Source organism: Salvelinus fontinalis, chromosome 14 (genome assembly GCF_029448725.1).
Source record: "Salvelinus fontinalis isolate EN_2023a chromosome 14, ASM2944872v1, whole genome shotgun sequence".
In the NCBI taxonomy this organism is placed as follows: Eukaryota; Metazoa; Chordata; class Actinopteri; order Salmoniformes; family Salmonidae; genus Salvelinus; species Salvelinus fontinalis.
This window is the reverse complement of record NC_074678.1, coordinates 25,382,816-25,402,787: the sequence shown is the minus strand read 5'-3', so window position 1 is coordinate 25,402,787 and position 19,972 is coordinate 25,382,816. Positions and strand designations below refer to the sequence as shown.

The 19,972-nt window shown below is 43.0% G+C and overlaps 1 protein-coding gene across 4 annotated transcripts; it reads right to left on the bottom strand.

Moving 5' to 3' along the window:
• Positions 1–7,381: 7,381 nt before the first annotated feature.
• Positions 7,382–19,483, bottom strand: si:dkey-86e18.1 (uncharacterized protein LOC557342 homolog). Of its 4 annotated transcripts, none has more exons than XM_055861044.1 (6): positions 19,260–19,483; positions 18,014–18,138; positions 8,924–8,964; positions 8,740–8,814; positions 8,412–8,601; positions 7,382–8,079 (listed from the first exon to the last, which is right to left on the bottom strand). In XM_055861044.1, exons 2-6 carry the CDS (start codon positions 18,078–18,080, stop codon positions 7,571–7,573), a joined length of 882 nt encoding a protein of 293 aa, XP_055717019.1. In that variant the 5' UTR covers positions 18,081–18,138; positions 19,260–19,483; the 3' UTR covers positions 7,382–7,570. The 4 variants fall into 4 exon arrangements, with proteins under 4 accessions (XP_055717019.1, XP_055717018.1, XP_055717017.1 ...); XM_055861043.1 differs by lacking the exon at positions 19,260–19,483 and adding an exon at positions 18,264–18,383; XM_055861042.1 differs by lacking the exon at positions 19,260–19,483 and having other exon boundaries at positions 8,412–8,598; positions 18,014–18,385.
• Between the last annotated feature and the right edge of the window lie 489 nt (positions 19,484–19,972).

Below are 19,972 nucleotides of genomic sequence, written 5' to 3'. Positions count from 1 at the left end.
ATAAAATTCACTGCTTTGCACAGGAAATTTCTTCCTGCTAAAGAGTCTAACTTGAACAAACAAAACGGACAAGCTGTGACCCATCTGGTTCTAAATTGAGAGACCAACTTCCTTCACTAGGCCCATGGTCACAAGCAACAAGCTCCATCTGATATGTAGCCAGCGTTAAAAGACTTGGAGCAAACACCACCAGGGAAAAGTGAACATCGACCACAACTTCAGCCAACTCACACCATCCATGTTCCCAAATAGCCCTTTTCTCCAGCCCTGAGCACTCACTGGAGGGGAACCGTTCATCATATCCTCCTCACTCATCAGACAACCTACTGAGAGTGACAATATTGGTGGATCTGGCTTTTCCATCAAACTCAATTCTTCAAGCTCCTGATTCTCATTGCTAGACAGCCGTGTCACCCTGCTAAACACAGACTTCGTCTTCCAGCAAATCCTCACTAATCTCACAACATGACTGGAAAGTATCTCCTTTCCACAGCTCAGTAAGAAACGTGTCAACTAAATCAATACCTGACACCCAAACAACCTCATGGTCAGCAATGATCAACAACCAACCTCCTCTACCATGGCAAAGAACGTGTCCCCAAATTGACACCTGAATCAACCTCATCCTCAACCTGCACAGGGCACACTACATCATATCTCTGCCCAGGTCTCAGCTAGAGATACACAATAATCACCTTCCTCACAAGGGAGAACCATTTCCTGGGAACCACTGTCTAGTTTGGCCAAGGAATGTTTCCTCCAAGTCCCCACACAAATCCTCCTCCTCCCTCATCTGGTTTGCCATCAGCACTCTGAGTAATTTCACAAACTGGGGATACCTCACCTCAAAACTCTCCTTGAGACTCCGGCCCCCGAATACACCTGACTTTTCACAAACATTTGAGGAAACTAGCTCATCACTGATCACTGGCGGGAAACTGGTTTAGTGACAAGACTGTCTGACCGACTGGCAACACAAAATGTCTGTCCTCTATGGGGTCTTTAATTATTATGCTGTTTCAGCAGTGCCATCTCCTGTTCTAGCCACGCCATTTCCAACAAGACGTCTTCCTCCTGACTGCTATACACCAGAACCGGCGGCAAGAACTCACTCCACTTCTCCCAAAACATCACTACAACGTCTAACTTGTTCTACTCCTCTGCTATTTCAACCTCCAGCATTTCTGCCACCTGACGTAACGATCCCTCATTAGCTTGAAACCCCCCCCCCAACTATCTCTACAAAACACACGGCTGGCTCAAATGCCCTATAGTCAAAATCAGTAGGCAAAACAGAACCAATAAATCGACTGGCAAAAGTTAGCCACTAGCTCACAGCTAACTAACCAATACCTGCACATGCTCAAAGCCCAAGAGATAACTCTAAACAGGCAAAAACCAAACCAGTACACCATGCACAAATGTTATAAACCATAGCCACAGTTAGCTACTAGCCTAGCGCTAACACGAACGCATACATCAAGCTACAAATCATTGCCACAGTTCAACGCCCCAGAGAGAGCCACTCTAAACAGGCAAAAACCAAACCAGTATGCCATGCACAAATGTTACAAGCCATAGCCCGGGTTAGCCACTAGCCTAGCGCTAACAAACACATGTGCCAAGGCTAAAAACATAGCAACAGTTAGCCACCAGCCTAGCATTAACACAAATGCATGTGCCATAGAGTCCTCCAAACTGGGAAATCTAATCCTTCAAACAGCACCAGAAAAAGTTACCAAAACCATAGGCAAAACCAGTGTTTTCTGTCCCAAGAAATGTTCTGTCCTAAGAGAAAAACACCTCATCAGCCCTACAGTAGCTAACAACTACCAGCTGCAAACAATTGAATACCTTCGTGGGCATGGCCACACCAAACATTTCTGTTGACCAAAACCATCAGCTATCTTGCTAGCATGCAACCTGACACTCACACTAGCGCTGCTGCAAACCTCACCTAGCATGCTAGCTCGACACAAACACCTGATACAAACTTTCTCAACAAATACTGTATACAAATAAATAAAAACATCCCACTCCTTCAGTCACAGTTCAAGTCACATCCCTAAACAGGCTCAGGTACATGTGAGGCTGGAGCATTCATTGACAGGATTCCTGAGTCCAAAAAACACTCAGCCGCACTCACAATGCCTATTTTCTCAGATTTCCTCTCTGTTTGGGCTGTGCAATTGATAACCAATGCAATAAACGCTAAAGTCCACCTTCTTAATATGCAACATGTAAGGATCCCTCTGTTGACAAGGAATATTATCTGGTGTCTCTACTAGAGGTCGACCGATTAATCGGAATGGCCGATTAATTAGGGCCGATTTCAAGTTTTCATAACAATCGGAAATCGGTATTTTTGGGCGCCGATTTGCCTATTTTTTTATACCTTTATTTAACTAGGCAAGTCAGTTAAGAACACATTCTTATTTTCAATGACGGCCTAGGAATGGTGGGTTAACTGCCTTGTTCAGGGGCAGAACGACTGATTTTCACCTTGTCAGCTCGGGGGTACCAATCTTGCAACCTTACAGTTAACTAGTCCAACGCAATAACGACCTGCCTCTCTCTCGTTGCACACAAGGAGGCTTCAATGGTGGCTGTTGTCGTTGTGTTGCTGGTTCGAGCCCAGGGAGGAGCGAGGAGAGGGACGGAAGCTATACTGTTACACTTGCAATACTAAAGTGCCTATAAGAACACCCAATAGTCAAAGGTTAATGAAATACAAATGGTATAGAGAGAAATAGGAGTGATCCTTTCTTCCACTCTTCTCACCACCTCCGGATAGGAGACATGCTGGACATTCTTGCCACCTCCGTCCCCTTCACCCTAATAGGACCATTCAGAAATTTGGGTGCATGTTCACCGCCACAATCGCAGCATTTAGACTCAGCTGGCATACGATACCCTTCCGTCTACATACACTTGACACATGACCAAATAATTGCATTTATCACACTGCATGGGTTTGGGCATGAAGGCTGTCACAGGGTATCGCATAAAACCCAAATACATGTAAGAAATGAGAGACGCTTCATCAAAAAACAATAGAACAGATGGAGTGGGCTTCGGTGTGCACCAACCACTTGATCCAATTCTTCACATACAGTACCAGTCAAAAGTGCACACTTGGTATTTTCTCAACCAGCTTCATGAGGAAGTTCCATGGAATACATTTCAATTAACAGGTGTGCCTTGTTAAAAGTTAATTTGTGGAATTTCATTCCTTCATTCCTTCTTAATGTGTTTGAGCCAATCAGTTGTGTTGTGACAAGGTAGAGGTGGTTTACAGAAGATAGCGCTATTTGGTAAAATACCAAGCCCATATTATGAAGGTCAGTCAATATAGAACATTTCAAGAACTTTGAAAGTTTCTTCAAGTTCTGTCGCAAAAACCATCAAGCACTTTGATGAAACTGGCTCTCATGAGTACCGCCACAGGAAAGGAAGACCCAGAGTTACTTCTGCTGCAGAGGATAAGTTGATTAGAGATAACTGCATCTCAGATTGCAGCCCAAATAAATGCTTCACAGAGTTCAAGTAACAGACACATCTCAACTTCAACTGTTCAGAGGAGACTGCGTGAATCAGGCCTTCATGGTTGAATTGCTGCAAAGAAACCACTACTAAAGGACACCAATAAGAAAAAGAGACTTGCTTGGGCCAAGAAACACGAGCAATGGACATTAGACCGGTGGAAATCTGTCCTTTGGTCTGATGAGTCCAAATCTGAGACTTTTGGTTCCAAACGCTGTGTCTTTGTGAGACGCAGAGCAGGTGAACGGATGATCTCCACATGTGTGGTTCCCACCATGAAGCATGGAGGAGGAGGTGTGATGGTGTGGGGATGCTTTGCTGGTGACACTTGCTGATTTATTAAGAATTCAAAGGCACACTTAACCAGCATTGCTACCACAGCATTCTGCAGCGATTCGCCATCTCATCTGGTTTGAGCTTTTCAACAGGACAATGACCCAACACACTTCCAGGCTGTGTAAGGGCTATTTGACCAAGAAGGAGATTGATGGAGTGCTGCATCAGATGACCTGGCCGCCACAATCACCCGACCTCAACCCAATTGAGATGGTTTGGGGTGAGTTGGACCGCAGAGTGAAGGAAAAGCAGCCAACTAGTGCTCAGCATGTGTGAACACCTTCAAGCCTGTTTTATTTATTTTGTATTAACCCCCCCACTACCCACCCTCTTCTGAGGCCAAATATCTTCTTTTTTTACAGCTTTTTTTGCAACATATACATACATGTTACATATACAGTGCCTTGCAAAAGTATTCATCCCCTTTGGAGTTTGTCCTATTTTGTTGCATTACAACCTGTAATTTAAATTGATTTTTATTTGGATTTCATGTAATGGACTTACACAAAATAGTCCAAATTGGCAAAGTGAAATGAAAAAAATATGGAAAAGTAGTTTGTGCTCATGTCTTCACCACCTTTGCTATGAATCACCAAAATAAGAATTACCTTCAAAATCACATAATTAGTTAAATAAAGTCCACCTGTGTGCAATTTAAGTGTCACATGATCTCAGTATATATACACCTGTTCTGAAAGGCCCCAGAGTCTGCAACACCACTAAGCGGCACTATGAAGACCAAGAAGCTCTCCAAACAGGTCAGGGACAAAGTTGTGGAGAAGTACAGATCAGGGTTGGGTTATAAAAAAATATCTGAAACTTTGAACTTCCCACGGAGCACCATTAAATCCATTATTAAAAAATGGAAAGAATATGGAACTACAACAAACGTGCCAAGAGAGGGCCGCCCACCAAAACTCACGGACCAGGCAAGGAGAGCATTAATCAGAGAGGCAACACAGAGACCAAAGATAACCCTGAAGGAGCTGCAAAGCTCCACAGCGGAGATTGGAGTATCTGTCCATAGGACCACTTTAAGCCATACACTCGACAGAGCTGTGCTTTACGGAAGAGTGGCCAGAAGAAAATATATTTCTTAAAGAAATAAGCAAACACGTTTGGTGTTCGCCAAAAGGCATTTGGGAGACTCCCCAAACATCTGGAAGAAGCTACTCTGGTCAGATGAGACTAAAGTTGAGATTTTTGGTCATCAAGGAAAACACTATGTTTGGTGCAAACCCAACACCTCATCACCCCAAGAATACCATCCCCACAATGAAGCATGGTGGTGACAGCATCATGTTGTGGGGATGTTTTTCATCGGCAGGGACTGGGAAACTGGTCAGAATTGAAGGAATGTTGGATGGCGTTAAATACAGGGAAATTCTTGAGGGAAACCTGTTTCAGTCTTCCAGAGATTTGAGACTGGGTCGGAGGTTCACCTTCAACAGGACAATGACCCTAAGCATACTGCTAAAGCAACACTCGAGTGGTTTAAGGTGAAACATTTAAATGTCTAGGAACGTCCTAGTTAAAGCCCAGACCTCAATCCAATTGATAATCTGTGGTATGACTTAAAGATTGTGGTACACCAGCGGAACCCATCCAACTTGGAAGGAGCTGGAGCAGTTTAAAATGCAAGTGGCTAGATGTGTCAAGCTTATAGAGACATAGCCCAAGAGACTTGCAGCTGTAATGCCCAAGTATTGACTTTGGGGGGTTGAATAGCTATGCACGCTCAAGTTTTATGTTTTCTTGTCTTATTTCTTGTTTGTTTCCCAATAATAAATATTTAATATCTTCAAAGTGGTAGGCATGTTGTGTAAATCAAATGATACAAACCCCCCAAAAATCTATTTTAATTCCAGGTTGTAAGGCAACAAAATAGGAAAAATGCCAAGGGTGTTGAATACTTTCGCATGCCACTGTACATTCTATACACATTTTGCAACATGGTACTTTTATATAAAGCAATCACATAACAATAATACATTACAAAACATAAGCTATTTAATCCCAACCCTCAGCCACTCTCATCCCATACCAACTATCACATTCCAGACTGTTGGAAAAGCATTCCTCATGAAGCTGGTTGAGAGAATGCCAAGAGTGTGCAAAGCTGTCATCAAGGCAAAGGGTGGCTACTTTGAAGAATCTCAAATATAAAACACTTTTTTGGTTACTACATGATTCGATTCCATATGTGTTATTTCATAGTTTTGATATCTTCACTATTATTCTGCAATGTATAAAATAGTCAAAATAAAGAAAACCCCTTGAATGAGTAGGTGTGTCCAAACTTTTGACTGGTACTGTATATTCTTTGCATTTACTTCTACCGCCACCCCAGAGATAACACCTTTGATATGCACCCTGCTTCGAAGATCCACACACCACACATTCCACTCTGATATCTTCTTTAGGTGCAGAGCATGTTCCTCCTGTTCCATAGATACACTACAAATAATAATATGCCCACTTCTTGTTACTCTCATCAACGCTACCTCATCCAGCACATCCACAATTTGTATAGACACTTCAAACGGATCTCCCAGATCAAAAACCCTTACTCCGACCAAAATATTGTCAAAACTAGCCCTCGATTTACCAAATTCCACTACCACTTTACTTCTCTTATTTCCTTTTGCATTCACCACTGTAATCCAATTCTCACACTCATCTCCACTCAACACGCTTTCGGATTCCAACATAACATCCGCTTCCGCTATTTTGCTCACTGAGTTTGGCAGCACCTGATGTAGTTATCAAGGCTTCCTGGCAGGGACAGCCCTTGACCCGGTTGGTGGTGCCATCTGCGGGATGAAGTGTGGAAGTGTATCCTGGTAGAGTATGTTGCCTAACTGTATGCTAACACTAAACTACTCCCCCCATATAATAACAGCACAAATCTGGAGGTAACAGGTTCTGCAGTAACTGTGCTCTGACTAAAAGGGCACCTCACCACCACGTCAGCCCAACCAGAGACACTTCTGGTTTCCTAGTTCCTACTCTCTCTGGGTATATAACACACCTGTTTCCCAGAAGTGCCATGCTGATAGAGGTCCCCACAGCAACGGAGCGGGGGGGGGGTTAGGGTCGGCCGTGGGCTGTGCATCGTCAGGGATGTGAGTTTTGTATATGAATAAGCAGTCTGGCTAACATTGAGTCAGCATGTCATCAACACAGCGAGGTGTCTGTTGCATAAAGCTGCTGGAAGTGGTAGAGCCTGATTATGCAGAAACAGAAGCTGCCACCTGAGAGTGACAGCTAATATGTCACCCTGAAATATAGACATCCTATTCTCATCATCGCCTTAGCAGGTCATCTGTTGCACTTATTGTTTCATGTTCTAATCAAACAATCAGAATGGAGTGAAAATCTGTCCTACTAATTATTATTGGTTCTTATATTATTTCCAAAGTAGAATTCAGCACCACAATCTCAGAAGGGTCTGTCTGTCAGGTCACATTTGTTTTCTCAAGCAAAAGAAAAGCCCTTGAAGTATATTGTATCATTGCCCTTTTTATTGTGTATTTACATAATGTACAATAAGAAAAGAAAGAACCTGTGGTTCACAACAGCTGATTGAGTTCAGGGCAAAATGGACAAGTACTGGAGCATGGGATGTCCATGAATGGCAGATTGAGTTCTGAGTAGTGATCAGGGATCCAGTGTTAATAACATAGCCATGTCATGTGTCGGCTTCATCGTCTGAGGATGAGTAGCAGCCTAGTCCCAGTACATGCCCTGTGCTCTTTTCATCATTAACGGTGCTATGGGCTCCTCCTGCCCCTGTGCTGTCTTGTATCTCTCCCCCTGTATTGTCTCTGTCCTGTGCAGCAATGGCCCTTCCCAGTGGGGAGCTGTGGAGGTTGGGTAGCCCAGAGAGCAGCACCCTGGCCAGGCTCTGAGTGTGAGACGACCCTGGTTGTAATGGGCCTCTGGACCCAGCTAGAACCACCGCCAGACGGGTGCGATCAAAGTTCAGGGGCTGGTCCTGATCTGGATTGGTGTTCTCTGGGCTGGGATTAGTCAGGTCAACTGGAAATGTGCTGAGGAAAGTCCCTGATTGGTGGAAGTGTACCTTGTTCTCAGAGGCTGAGGTTGCATCACTTCCTGTTCTTTCAACGACCCAGTTACTCTGTGCTCCACCCACCGGCCTGCTCAGATCACATAATTGGAGACCGCGTGGTTTCTTGGCTACAGATGAGAGAAACCAGGAATTACCTTTTAAAAAAATAAGTATTTCCTTTCTCTAGACCAGAGTTTCTCAAAATGTTAGTCATGCCTGATATATTTGGGATCAAGGCTAAAGACAGGAAACTGACTGTAAAATAGGTTTGGTATTTTTTATGTGCCACAATATATTATAGATTGGTTATGACTATGGTCATATTAAAAGACTAATTGGGAACCTCTCTTCTTAATAGAAGACAACCCATATAGCATATGAAAGCTGATTGTTTATGTTAGAGGTAAGACAACAAAACTGGTCAGAACTAGACAACAGAGCCAAACCCTGTTAAACTGACCAGTGTTGGGGGAGATGTGTGTTTCTGCACTCCTCTTGGTGTATGCTCTAAGTGTCCAGGGCTGGTGTTTACAGGTCGGGTCCAGGGCTTGCAGTTTACAGATGAAGCGTTTATACTCTTTCTCCAGCCCCTGGATGCTCAGCTGGAACTCTGCTATTTTCCTCTCAGGGTAGTGAGACAACTGGGACTGCTGAGAGAGAGGAGAAAAAAATTACGTGTGCCATACTCACTTTAACATGAAACTTCAGTGAGGGTATCCTTTCTTCACACACACAAAAGTCAATTAACAACAGCATTATTACTGTCACTCATCACTTCACAAGCCTACCTGCAGATAATACTCAATTTCATTCTTGATGCTTGGAATCCACTTTTTAATGGATGAGGCTGAATTGAGTGTTGACTGTGGAGGGGGAAAAAAACATATCAGATCGTTAGTGCAAGTCATATTTATCCCCAATAAAGCATGTGTGAATTACTGTCAATTAGATTAAATGTGTAGGAGAACTCACCAGTTTGGGTCTAGGTTCATGAACATCTTTGATACGTCCCTCTGTTTCAGGGCACAGAGAAGGAATTACATTTAGCTACACATTTACAGTAAATGTTCAACACAGGCTTTTATTCAAGCCCTGCATAACACACCGGATTTAACTGATCACCCAGATCTGAATAAGTTGAAAGGTGTTGGGTTCTAGCTTTAAATATACTTATTCGTGTTACCATACTAGAACTTAATGATTACTTTACATGTATAAGGAATAGGTTGGGGTCAATGAAGGATGTATAGGAACGTGGTGTATGGAAAGTCACATTCTGTCAAGCATGTTATTGCTGAATATCAAGGCTCCTAAAAAAGGGAGGTAAAAGGAGAACTGTCTGGTTTCAGTCACTGATAAGGTAGGACAGTGGCGGATTAGGGAGGAGCGAGGAATTCGGCCCGAGGTCAGGTCAGATGAAGTGAGAAGAAACAGTCCAATTTCATACGCATACACTTCCACAAATGTTCTAGCATCAGGCAGGGCCATGACTACACCAGTGAAAATAACTAATTAAGTTCCAGCCTAACAACAGAGATGTATTGGCTGTCCAGATGTATAAGGAGTTGACCCCGAATAGTAGGAGGTAATAAATATATGTGCTTATGTAATCATGCTTAGTCTTTTACAGCTGTATGACCCAGTGGGGTGAGCAAACTTGGTTTGAGCTTTTTCTAGTTGTCCGTGAGTTTTTACTCTGTTTGTTCAGAACCTAACAGCTGTAACAAAAGTCTCTCCACCCAAGATCGAGCTGTAGCTAGCTCTGGTCCAAGGCGTTACTTGCAGCTTACACCTTCTTCAACGCCCTGCTGCATCTTCACATGTAACTCTTCATATAGCTGACTAAACTCCATGGTGAAGGAAGTTTCTGATGAACACAACCCACAGAGTTGAGCAGGGACCAGGCTTTGTGGAATTCAGTCCCGACTACATCGATTCGCTCAAGGTCAAATATATTTTATTATTATATCATTTTCCTTATTTCAGGTCAACATTAGGGACAGATTTGACATACAGTAGCAGTCAAAAGTTGACACCTACTCATTCAAGGGTTTTTCTTTATTTTTACTATTTTCTACATTGTAGAATAATAGTGAAGACATCAAAACTATGAAATAACACAAATGGAATCATGTAACCAAAAAAGTGTTAAAGACTATTCAAAGTAGCCACCCTTTGCCTTGACAGCTTTGTATACTCTTGGCATTCTCTCAACAAGCTTCATGAAGAAAGCTTTTCCAACAGTTTTGAAGGAGTTCCCACATATGCTGAGCACTTGTTGGCTGCTTTTCCTTCACTCTGCGGTCCAACTCATCCCAAACTATCTCAATTGGGTTGAGGTCGGGTGATTGTGGCGGCCAGGTCATCTGATGCAGCACTCCATCACTCTCCTTGGTCAAATAGCCCTTACACAGCCTGGAAGTGTGTTTTGGGTCATTGTCCTGTTGAAAAACAAATGATAGTCCCACTAAGCACAAACCAGATGGGATGGCGTATCGCTGCAGAATGCTGTGGTAGCAATGCTGGTTAAGTGTGCCTTGAATTCAAAATAAATCACTGACAGGTTCACCAGAAAGCACCCCCACACCATCACATCTCATCCTCTATGAGTCATGGTGGGAACCACACATGCAGAGATCATCCATTCACCTACTCTGCATCTCACAAAGACATGGCGGTTGGAACCAAAAATCTCTAATTTGGACTCAGACCAAAGGACAGATTTCCACCGGTCTAATGTCTATTGCTTGTGTTTCTTGCCCCAAGCAAGTCTCTTCTTCTTATTGGTGTCCTTTAGTAGTGGTTTCTTTGCAGCAATTCGACCATGAAGGCCTGATTCACGCAGTCTCCTCTGAACAGTTGATGTTGAGATATGTCTGTTACTCTTTGAAGCATTTATTTGGGCTGAACTCTGAGGTGCAGTTAACTCTAATGACCTTATCCTCTGCAGCAGAGGTAACTCTGGGTCTTCCTTTCCTGTGGCGGTCCTCATGAGAACCAGCTTCATCATAGCGCTTGATGGTTTTTGCGACTGCAATTGAAACTTTCAAAGTTCTTGAAATGTTCCATATTGACTGACCTTCATGTCTGAAAGTAATGATGTACTGTCATTTCACTTCACTTATTTGATCTGTTCTTGCCATAATATGGACTTGGTCTTTTACCAAATAGGGCTATCTTCTGTATGCCACCCATACCTTGTCACAACACAACTGATTGGCTCAAATGCATTAAGGAAAGAAATTCCACAAATGAACTTTTAACAAGGCACACCTGTTAATTGAAATGCATTCCAGGTGACTACCTCATGAAGTTGGTTGAGAGAATGCCAAGAGTGTGCAAAGCTGTCATGAAAGGGTGGCTACTTTGAAGAATCTCTCTTGGTTACTACATGATTCCATGTGTTATTTAATAGTTTTGATGTCTTCACCATTATTCTACAATGTAGAAAATAGTAAAAATAAAGAGAAACCCTGGAATGAGTAGGTGTCCAAACTTTTGACTGGTACTGAATGTACATATATTTGAATTCCAAAATGAAACAAGGTAACATAAAACATTGCATAACCAACATACACCAAAACAAAAGCATACAAAACCAATATAATTATACATTCCCTTTCAGTTCCCTGCTCTTCCTTTTTCATATTAATTTGATGAAAAAAACATTTTCCTTACATGCCTTAAGTTGACTGTCGCAAAATGTGAGGCTGTAGCGACAAAATAATTATTCTATACAAGAAAGCGACCAGCGTCAAGTTGACACACATTCATATAATTGTTATATTGACACTTCTTAGGGTATCTGCAAGATTAGGGGGAAGTGATAGCAAAAAGGGGTCTCATATTGTTTAGAAATCTCATTACTTGTTCGTGAAAACAGCACTCATTCTCTCCAGTGTTAACACTTTAAAGATCTCACAATACCACTGGTTTATTTTTGTTGGCTGGTCTTTTACCCAGTGAAGGAGAATGCATTTGCGGGCCACAAAGAAAATTTCACACGAAGATTGAGCTGTGCTCAATTAAAGTAAGTGAGAGCCTGTTCCCGACAACACCGAGTACAAATAGCCATGGGTCCATTCTTCTAGGACATACATGGCATTCGGAAAGTAGTCAGACCCCTTGACTTTTTCCACATTTTGTTAGGTTACAGCCTCCATCTAAAATTGATTAAATTACAAAATTTCCTCAATCTACACACAATACCCCATAATGACAAAGAAAACTTTTTGACATTTGTGCAAATCTATATATATAAAAAAACACTTAAATATTACATTTACATAAGTATTCAGACCCTTTACTCAGTACTTTGTTGAAGCACCTTCGGCAGCGATTATAGCCTCCCGTCTTCTTGGGTATGATGCTACAAGCTTGGCACACCTGTATTTGGGGAGTTTCTACCATTCTTCTCTGCAGATACTCTCAAGCTCTGCCAGGTTGGATGGGTAGCGTTGCTGCACAGCTATTTCCAGGTCTCACCAAAGATCGGGTTCAAATCCGGGCTCTGGCTGGGCCACTCATGGACATTGAGACTTGTCCCAAAGCAACTCCTGCATTGTCTTGGCTGTGTGTAGAATGTCATTGTCCTGTTGGAAGGTGAACCTTCGCCCCAGGTCTGAGGTCCTGAGCAGGTTTTCATCAAGGATCTATGTACTTTGCTCCGTTCATCTTTCTCTCGATCCTGACTAGTGTCCCAGTCCCTGCCGCTGAAAAACATCCCCACAGCATGATGCTGCCACCACCATGCTTCACCGTAGGGAGTGCCAGCTTTCCTCCAGACTTAATGCTTGGCATTCAAGCCAAAGAGTTCAATCTTGCTTTCATCAGACGAGATCATTTTGTTTCTCATGGTCTGAGAGCCCTTTAGGTGCCCTTTGGCAAACTCCAAGAGGGCTGTCATGTGCCTTATACTGAGGAGTGGCTTCCGTCTGGCCACTCAACTTTAAAGGCATGATTGGTTAAGTGCTGCAGAGATGGATGTCCTTCTGGAAGGTTCTCCCATCTCCATAGAGGACCTCTGGAACTCTGTCAGAGTGAATAGTGACCACCTGGTTTTGGTCACCACCCTGACCTTGACCAAGGCCCTTCTCCCCCGATTGCTCAGTTTGGCTGGGCGGTGGTTCCAAACTTCTTCCATTTAAGAATGATGGAGGCCACTGTGTTCTTGGGGACCTTCAATGCTGCAGAAATGATTTGGTACCTTTCCCCAGACATGTGCCTAGACACAATCCTGTCGCGGAGCTCTACGGACAATTCCTTCAACCTCAAGGCTTGCTTTTTGCTCTGACACGCACTGTCAACTGTGGGACCTTACATAGACAGGGGTGTGCCTTTCAAAATCATGTCCAATCAATTGAATTTACCACAGGTGGACTCCAATCAAGTTGTTAAAACATCAAGGATAATCAACGGAAACAGGATGCACCTGAGCTCAATTTCATGTCTCAAAGCAAAACTTTTTTATTTTATTACTTTTAACACATTTGCAAAAATAAAAAACTGTTTTCGTTTCATCATTATGGTATGTTGTCTGTAGATTGGTGAGTAAATTATTATTATTATTTTTAAATATATGTTTAAATAAGGCTGTAAAGTCACAAAATTTGGAAAAATGGTAGGGGATCTGAATACTTTCTGAATGCACTGTGTAAAGGTGCCATCTGGAGAGGATACAAAAGTCTGGGAAAAATATTCCTTTTAAATCAGATTCATTCTAATGGCAGGTATGTCTATCTAGGTCTTCCTTCCCCACCCCCCATTTTAATGCTGCTGCTACTTTCTATTTTCCATGTATAGTCACTTTACCTATACCTACATGTACATATTACCTCAATTACCTCGACTAACCGGTGATCCTGCACAATGACTCTGTATATAGCCTCTCTACTGTTATTTTATGGTTGCTCCTTAATTATTTGTTATTTAAAAAAATATATTTCAAATCAAAGTTTGTTTGTCACGTGGCCGAATACAACAGGTGTAGACCTTACAGTGAAATGCTTACTTACAGGCTCTAACCAATAGTGCGGAAAAAAAGGTGTGTGTGTAGGTAAGTAAAGAAATAAAACAACAGTAAAAATACATTTAAAAATAAGAGTAGCAAGGCTATATACAGACACCGGTTAGTCAGGCTTATTGAGGTAGTATGTACATGTAGGTATGGTTAAAGTGACTATGCATATATGATGAACAGAGAGTAGCAGTAGCGTAAAAGGAGGGGTTGGCGGGAGGTGGGACACAACGCAGATAGCCCAGTTAGCCAATGTGCGGGAGCACTGGTTGGTCGGGCCAATTGAGGTAGTATGTACATGGATGTATGGTTAAAGTGACTATGCATATAAGATAAACAGAGAGTAGCAGCAGCGTAAAAGAGGGGTTGGTGGGGGCACACAATGTAAATAAACCGGGTAACCATTGGTTGCCTGTTCAGAGGTCTTATGGCTTGGGGGTAAAAACTGTTGAGAAGCATTTTTGTCCTAGACTTGGCAATCCGGTACCGCTTGCCACGCAGTAGTAGAGAGAACAGTCTATGACTGGGGTGGCTGGGGTCTTCGACAATTTTTTCCTCTGACACCGCCTGGTGTAGAGGTCCTGGATGGCAGACAGCTTTGCCCCAGTGATGTATTGGGCCGTACGCACTACCCTCTGAAGTGCCCTGCAGTCAGAGGCCGAGCAATTGTCGTAACAGGCAGTGATGCAACCGGTCAGGATGCTCTCGATGTTGCAGCTGTAGAACCTTTTGAGGATCTCAGGACCCATGCCAAATCTTTTTAGTTTCCTGAGGGGGAATAGGCTTTGTCGTGCCCTCTTCACGACTTTCTTGGTGTGTTTGGACCATTCTAGTTTGTTGTTGATGTGGACACCGAGGAATTTGAAGCTCTCAACCTGCTCCACTACAACCCCGTCGATGAGAATGGGGACGTGCTCGGTGCTCCTTTTCCTGTAGTCCACAATCATCTCCTTAGTCTTGTTTACGTTGAGGGATAGGTTGTTATTCTGGCACCACCCGGCCAGGTCTCTGACCACCTCCCTATAGGCTGTCTCGTCATTGTCGGTGATCAGGCCTACCACTGTTGTACTGTCTGCAAACTTAATGATGGTGTTGGACTCGTGCCTGGCCATGCAGTCGTGGGTGAACAGGGAGTACAGGAGGGGACTGAGCACGCACCCCTGGGGAGCTCCAGTGTTGAGGATCAGTGTGGCAGATGTGTTGCTACCTACCCTCTCCACCGGGGGGCGATCCGTCAGGAAGTCCAGGATCCAGTTGCAGAGGGAGGTGTTTAGTCCCAGGTTCCTTAGCTTAGTGATGAGCTTTGAAGGTACTATGGTGTTGAACGCTGAGCTGTAGTCAATGAATAGCATTCTCACATAGGTGTTCCTTTTGTCCAGGTGGGAAACGGCAGTGTGGAGTGCAATAGAGATTGCATCATCTGTGGATCTGTTTGGGTGGTATGCAAATTGGAGTGGGTCTAGGGTTTCTAGGATAATGGTGTTGATGTGAGCCCTTACCAGCCTTTCAAAGCACTTCATGGCTACAGACGTGAGTGCTACGGGTCTGTAGTCATTTAGGCAGGTTGCCTTTGTGTTCTTGGGCACAGGGACTATGGTGGTCTACTTGAAGCATGTTGGTATTACAGACTATCAGGGACATGTTGAAAATGTCAGTGAAGACACCTGCCAGTTGGTCAGCACATGGTAACGTCCTGGTAATCCGTCTGGCCCCGCAGCCTTGTGTTTGTTGACCTGTTTAAACGTCTTACTCACGTCGGCTACGGAGAGCGTGATCACACAGTCGTTCGGAACAGCTGATGCTCTCATGCATGCCTCAGTGTTGCTTGCCTCGAAGCGAGCATAGAAGTGATTTAGCTCGTCTGGTAGGCTCGTGTCACAGGGCAGCTCGCGGCTGTGCTTCCCTTTGTAGTCTGTAATAGTTTGCAAGCCCTGCCACATCAGACGAGCGTCGGAGCCGGTGTAGTATGATTCAATCTTAGCCCTGTCTTGACGCTTTGCCTGTTTGATGGTTCGTCGCAGGGCATAGCGGGATTTCTTGTAAGCTTCCGGGTTAGAGTCCCTCACCTTGAAAGCGGCAGCTCTACCCTTTAGCTCAGTGCGAATGTTGCCTGTAATCCATGGCTTCTGGTTGGGGTATGTACGTACAGTCACTGTGGGGACAACATCCTCAATGTACTTATTGATAAAGCCAGTGACTGATGTGGTGTATTCCTCAATGTCATCAGAAGAATCCCGGAACATGTTCCAGTCTGTGATAGCAAAACAGTCCTGTAGTTTAGCATCTGCTTCATCTGACCATTTTTTTTATAGACCGAGTGACTGGTGCTTCCTGCTTTAATTTTTGCTTGTAAGCAGGAATCAGGAGGATAGAGTTGTGGTCGGATTTACCAAGGGGAGGGAGAGGGAGAACTTTGTACGCGTCTCTGTGTGTGGAGTACAGGTGATACAGGTGAATGCCCTTTGAATGGTTTGGTACCTACTGGAGAGCTCATCTATGTCTACACCCATTCAGCATTGTTCACACCCTCTTAAGCTTTAGCCCCACCCATCTCTTTAAGGGTTGATCCGAGCGTTCTGTCCTAACAACGGCATTCAAGTACCTAAGCTAACTGGCTAGCTACTTCCAGACACATATGAGAACAGCTCACTGACCATTTTACTCATCCTAGCAGAGCTGGTTAGGCTGTTTTTATGTTATCCAGAGTGTTGGTGACTGCAACTCCAGAGCGTTGGAAACAATTTTAAAAAATTTGCCAACGTTTACTGACACCGGCCATATTCAACGGGTGTTGAGCGTTTGTAAATTCCTCATTTGTTCTGCGCTCTGGCACGGACGAGAATGCTCTGAAATCGGAGTAGATAGCCAGGCAGAATTTACCAGCTACGTCTGTCAACAGTTATCGCAGTGACATTCTTGAAATGGATACTTGCATAGTGGAGTCTTTTGTTAAGACACATAGGTAGCTAGCTAGCTAAACAATGAACCATAATCCCAAGTCATGTTACTACCATGCATGAATATGGTAGCTAACCAACCAGGTTCAATGTTAGCTAGCTAACATTAGGCTATAACTAGCAAAGCAAATGGCTCTCAGATACGAATAATAAGATCATACACGTAACGTTAGCTAGCGAGCCAGTACTCTTCAACTAACAGTACACTTCAACTTGAAATTAAAACAACTTTCTGTTAAAATTAGAAAAGTGTAATATCTGAAAATGTAGCTAGCTAGACTACCCTACCTGTATAAATCATGGATGGACGCTTCTCCCAGTCACAGATTCCCATACTCTAATTCCACTGATTTCCCTCCATACATGTTAGAATTTTTTAACTAGATAAAGTGTTCTTATCAAAATCAATCACTTTTGCATGGGAAAACACAGAATCCTACTAATTACCGTTCATGCTTAATTATGTCACATGGCTCATGCCCAGGAGTTAGTCTGGTTTTAAATCGAATGTAATCAACTTTCAGACACCAACAAGGCCAGGCAAGATAATGCCACGTTCTTGTGCTAGAACTAGGAAACTCATACATTTCCAATTTGTTATTGTTGAACGCAGCACGTGATTACCTACAACCAATTAGCAAATCGGTAATGTCTGAGTTTCCTAGTTCCTACTAGCATAATCCCTCAATCTGTCAGTTTATGACGGGGGGGCATTCCTGCAGATTCCCACGGGATGGAATGCCCGAATTGTGGTCTGCAGTGGCACACTATTGATCAAATCGGGGGAATATCATTTTTGGAGGGATGAATGGAAAGCTGCATGGAGTTGAAAAATACTCAAACCGAACATATCATCGTGGACTAGATATATAATGTAAATAGCTAGCTTGTTAAGAACAGGCTAGCTCGCTGATAGCTAGAAACACCCACTGCCTTAGCTATAGGCTAGTAGCAAGCTTGCCAGAGCGAAATCAACTTGATAGGAAGTCTAACTAGCTATCTAGATAATACTAACAATGTTTGCTAGTACTGCAAAGAGCCATAGTTAACGTGTAGCTAAAAATACAAACGGAATACTTAATCACTTACCACCTCTTTCTTTTTGAAGCCATAATCTGTTCAATTTCCCCAGTTGTTTCTCCTCGTTTCTAGCCATTTGGGAGCGACACGCTAATTTACCAGCGACATTCTTCTTTTTGGGGTATATTGGCGAACTAACGTTACACAAAAAAAAGTGTATTGTCACCAATTGGATGGGGGTTAAACAATGAACTAAAGGAAAATAAACTACTAAATATATAAGTATATATTCCCACTCCTCTGTCATTCGAAACCTTACCAACAACACATCAACAAAATGTCACATAATTGTCTAGCCAAGTCATGTGACACGATGGACGGACTCGTTCCAGGATGTCTGTGTTCTAGTGCATCTCAGATGTTAAAAATTAACAACCACGAACCAGAGTACTCCCTGGTGGGAGCGGCCATTCTTATTGACTTTGTATTTTATTGTATTGTTGTTTAAACAAAACAAATGTAACTATATATATATAATGTAACGACCCTGGGTTTATAAGCGCGGATATCGGCTCTGTCGCCCGAGCATGCTTTTGCCGCACAGTCGTTAGCGCGCCGGACTTCGGGCTGCTCCCTGCTGCTTCATTACAATATATATATATATATATATATATATTAATAAATATATATATATATTAGTTAAAAATGGGGGAGGCAGCAGTAATAGTAAACTTCATATTCAACGTCTTTGCACGCTAAGGGCTACAGTACTGAAAACGTTAGATGAATTTAAGGTTAATATAGGCTATGAAACCCACCTTGTTATTGAACAATCCACATTTGTCTCTGTGTCTGTGAAATTGAAAAACAAAATAGATGGCTGCTATGCATACTTATAGACGACACTATGCTACAGTTTGTGACCATCCTGATAACTGTTATAAGCTGTTATAAGCTTCATAAGCATCAGAAATGTCACCCCTTTTAAACAACCTTTTGTGGCCAATTAATAAACCTCATCTTTACAAGGGTTAATTTAGAAATGGAATAAATGATTGGCATATTCTTAAATTACTAACTTTTATATATTTAATTCTGCTAAACATTGCATTATAACATTTCGCCGTATATTAGGCTCCCGAGTGGCACAGCGATCTAAGGCACTGAACCTCAGTGCTAGAGGCGTCCAGGCTGTATCACAACCGGCCGTGATTGGGAGTCCCATAGGGAGGCGCACGATTGGCCTAGCATCGTCTGGGTTAGGGTTTGGCCGGTGTAGACCGTCATTGTTAATAAGAATTTGTTCTTAACTTACTTGCTTGGTTAGATAAAGGTTATGTCTTTAGTTATTTGCCTTTGAACGAACAAACAACCTGCTTGGAGGACAACGTGCAGTGAACGCTCATTCAAGTGCAACGTGGGATGCTTTGGTCTGTCCCACGCAAAGATTAGCGAGTGATCTCCACTTCCGGTGGAACACGCATACTTCCTATGAAGATAGGATGAAACTGGTTCTCCAATAGAAATCCCCGATAACGCCTATAGGCGATGTCATGGCGACTTTGGCTATCTAATGTCATGCTCAGAAACACGTCATCGGGTCTAACGTTCGTCTTGCTTCAAACTGCGCATGTGCAGGCCGTTAAAATCAAAGCCACTCCATCAATATAACGTTTTTTTTTACAAGAATGAAAACGTGTCAGTTTGTCACTTTCACAAGGTCGGAGTAATAACATGTTCAACTACTTAAGACATTGGCATAGGTAGTGTCTTTCGATTTCGAGAAAATGAACAACTAAGGAAGAATTGTTCACTTCTCTCACTGACATCTCAAACCCGGCCTGGTCTGCTTTGTCTGTTTCGCAAGCTTTCCCAGAACTGTCACGACGTTGCGCATCTGGGTTTAGAAACTCTTGGGTTTAAAAATGTTTCGACTTGCTAACTAGTTGAACGCAGCACGTGTATAATACAACAATTTAGCAAATCTGAAATTTATGAGTTTCCTATTTCTCACTAGGACGTGAACGC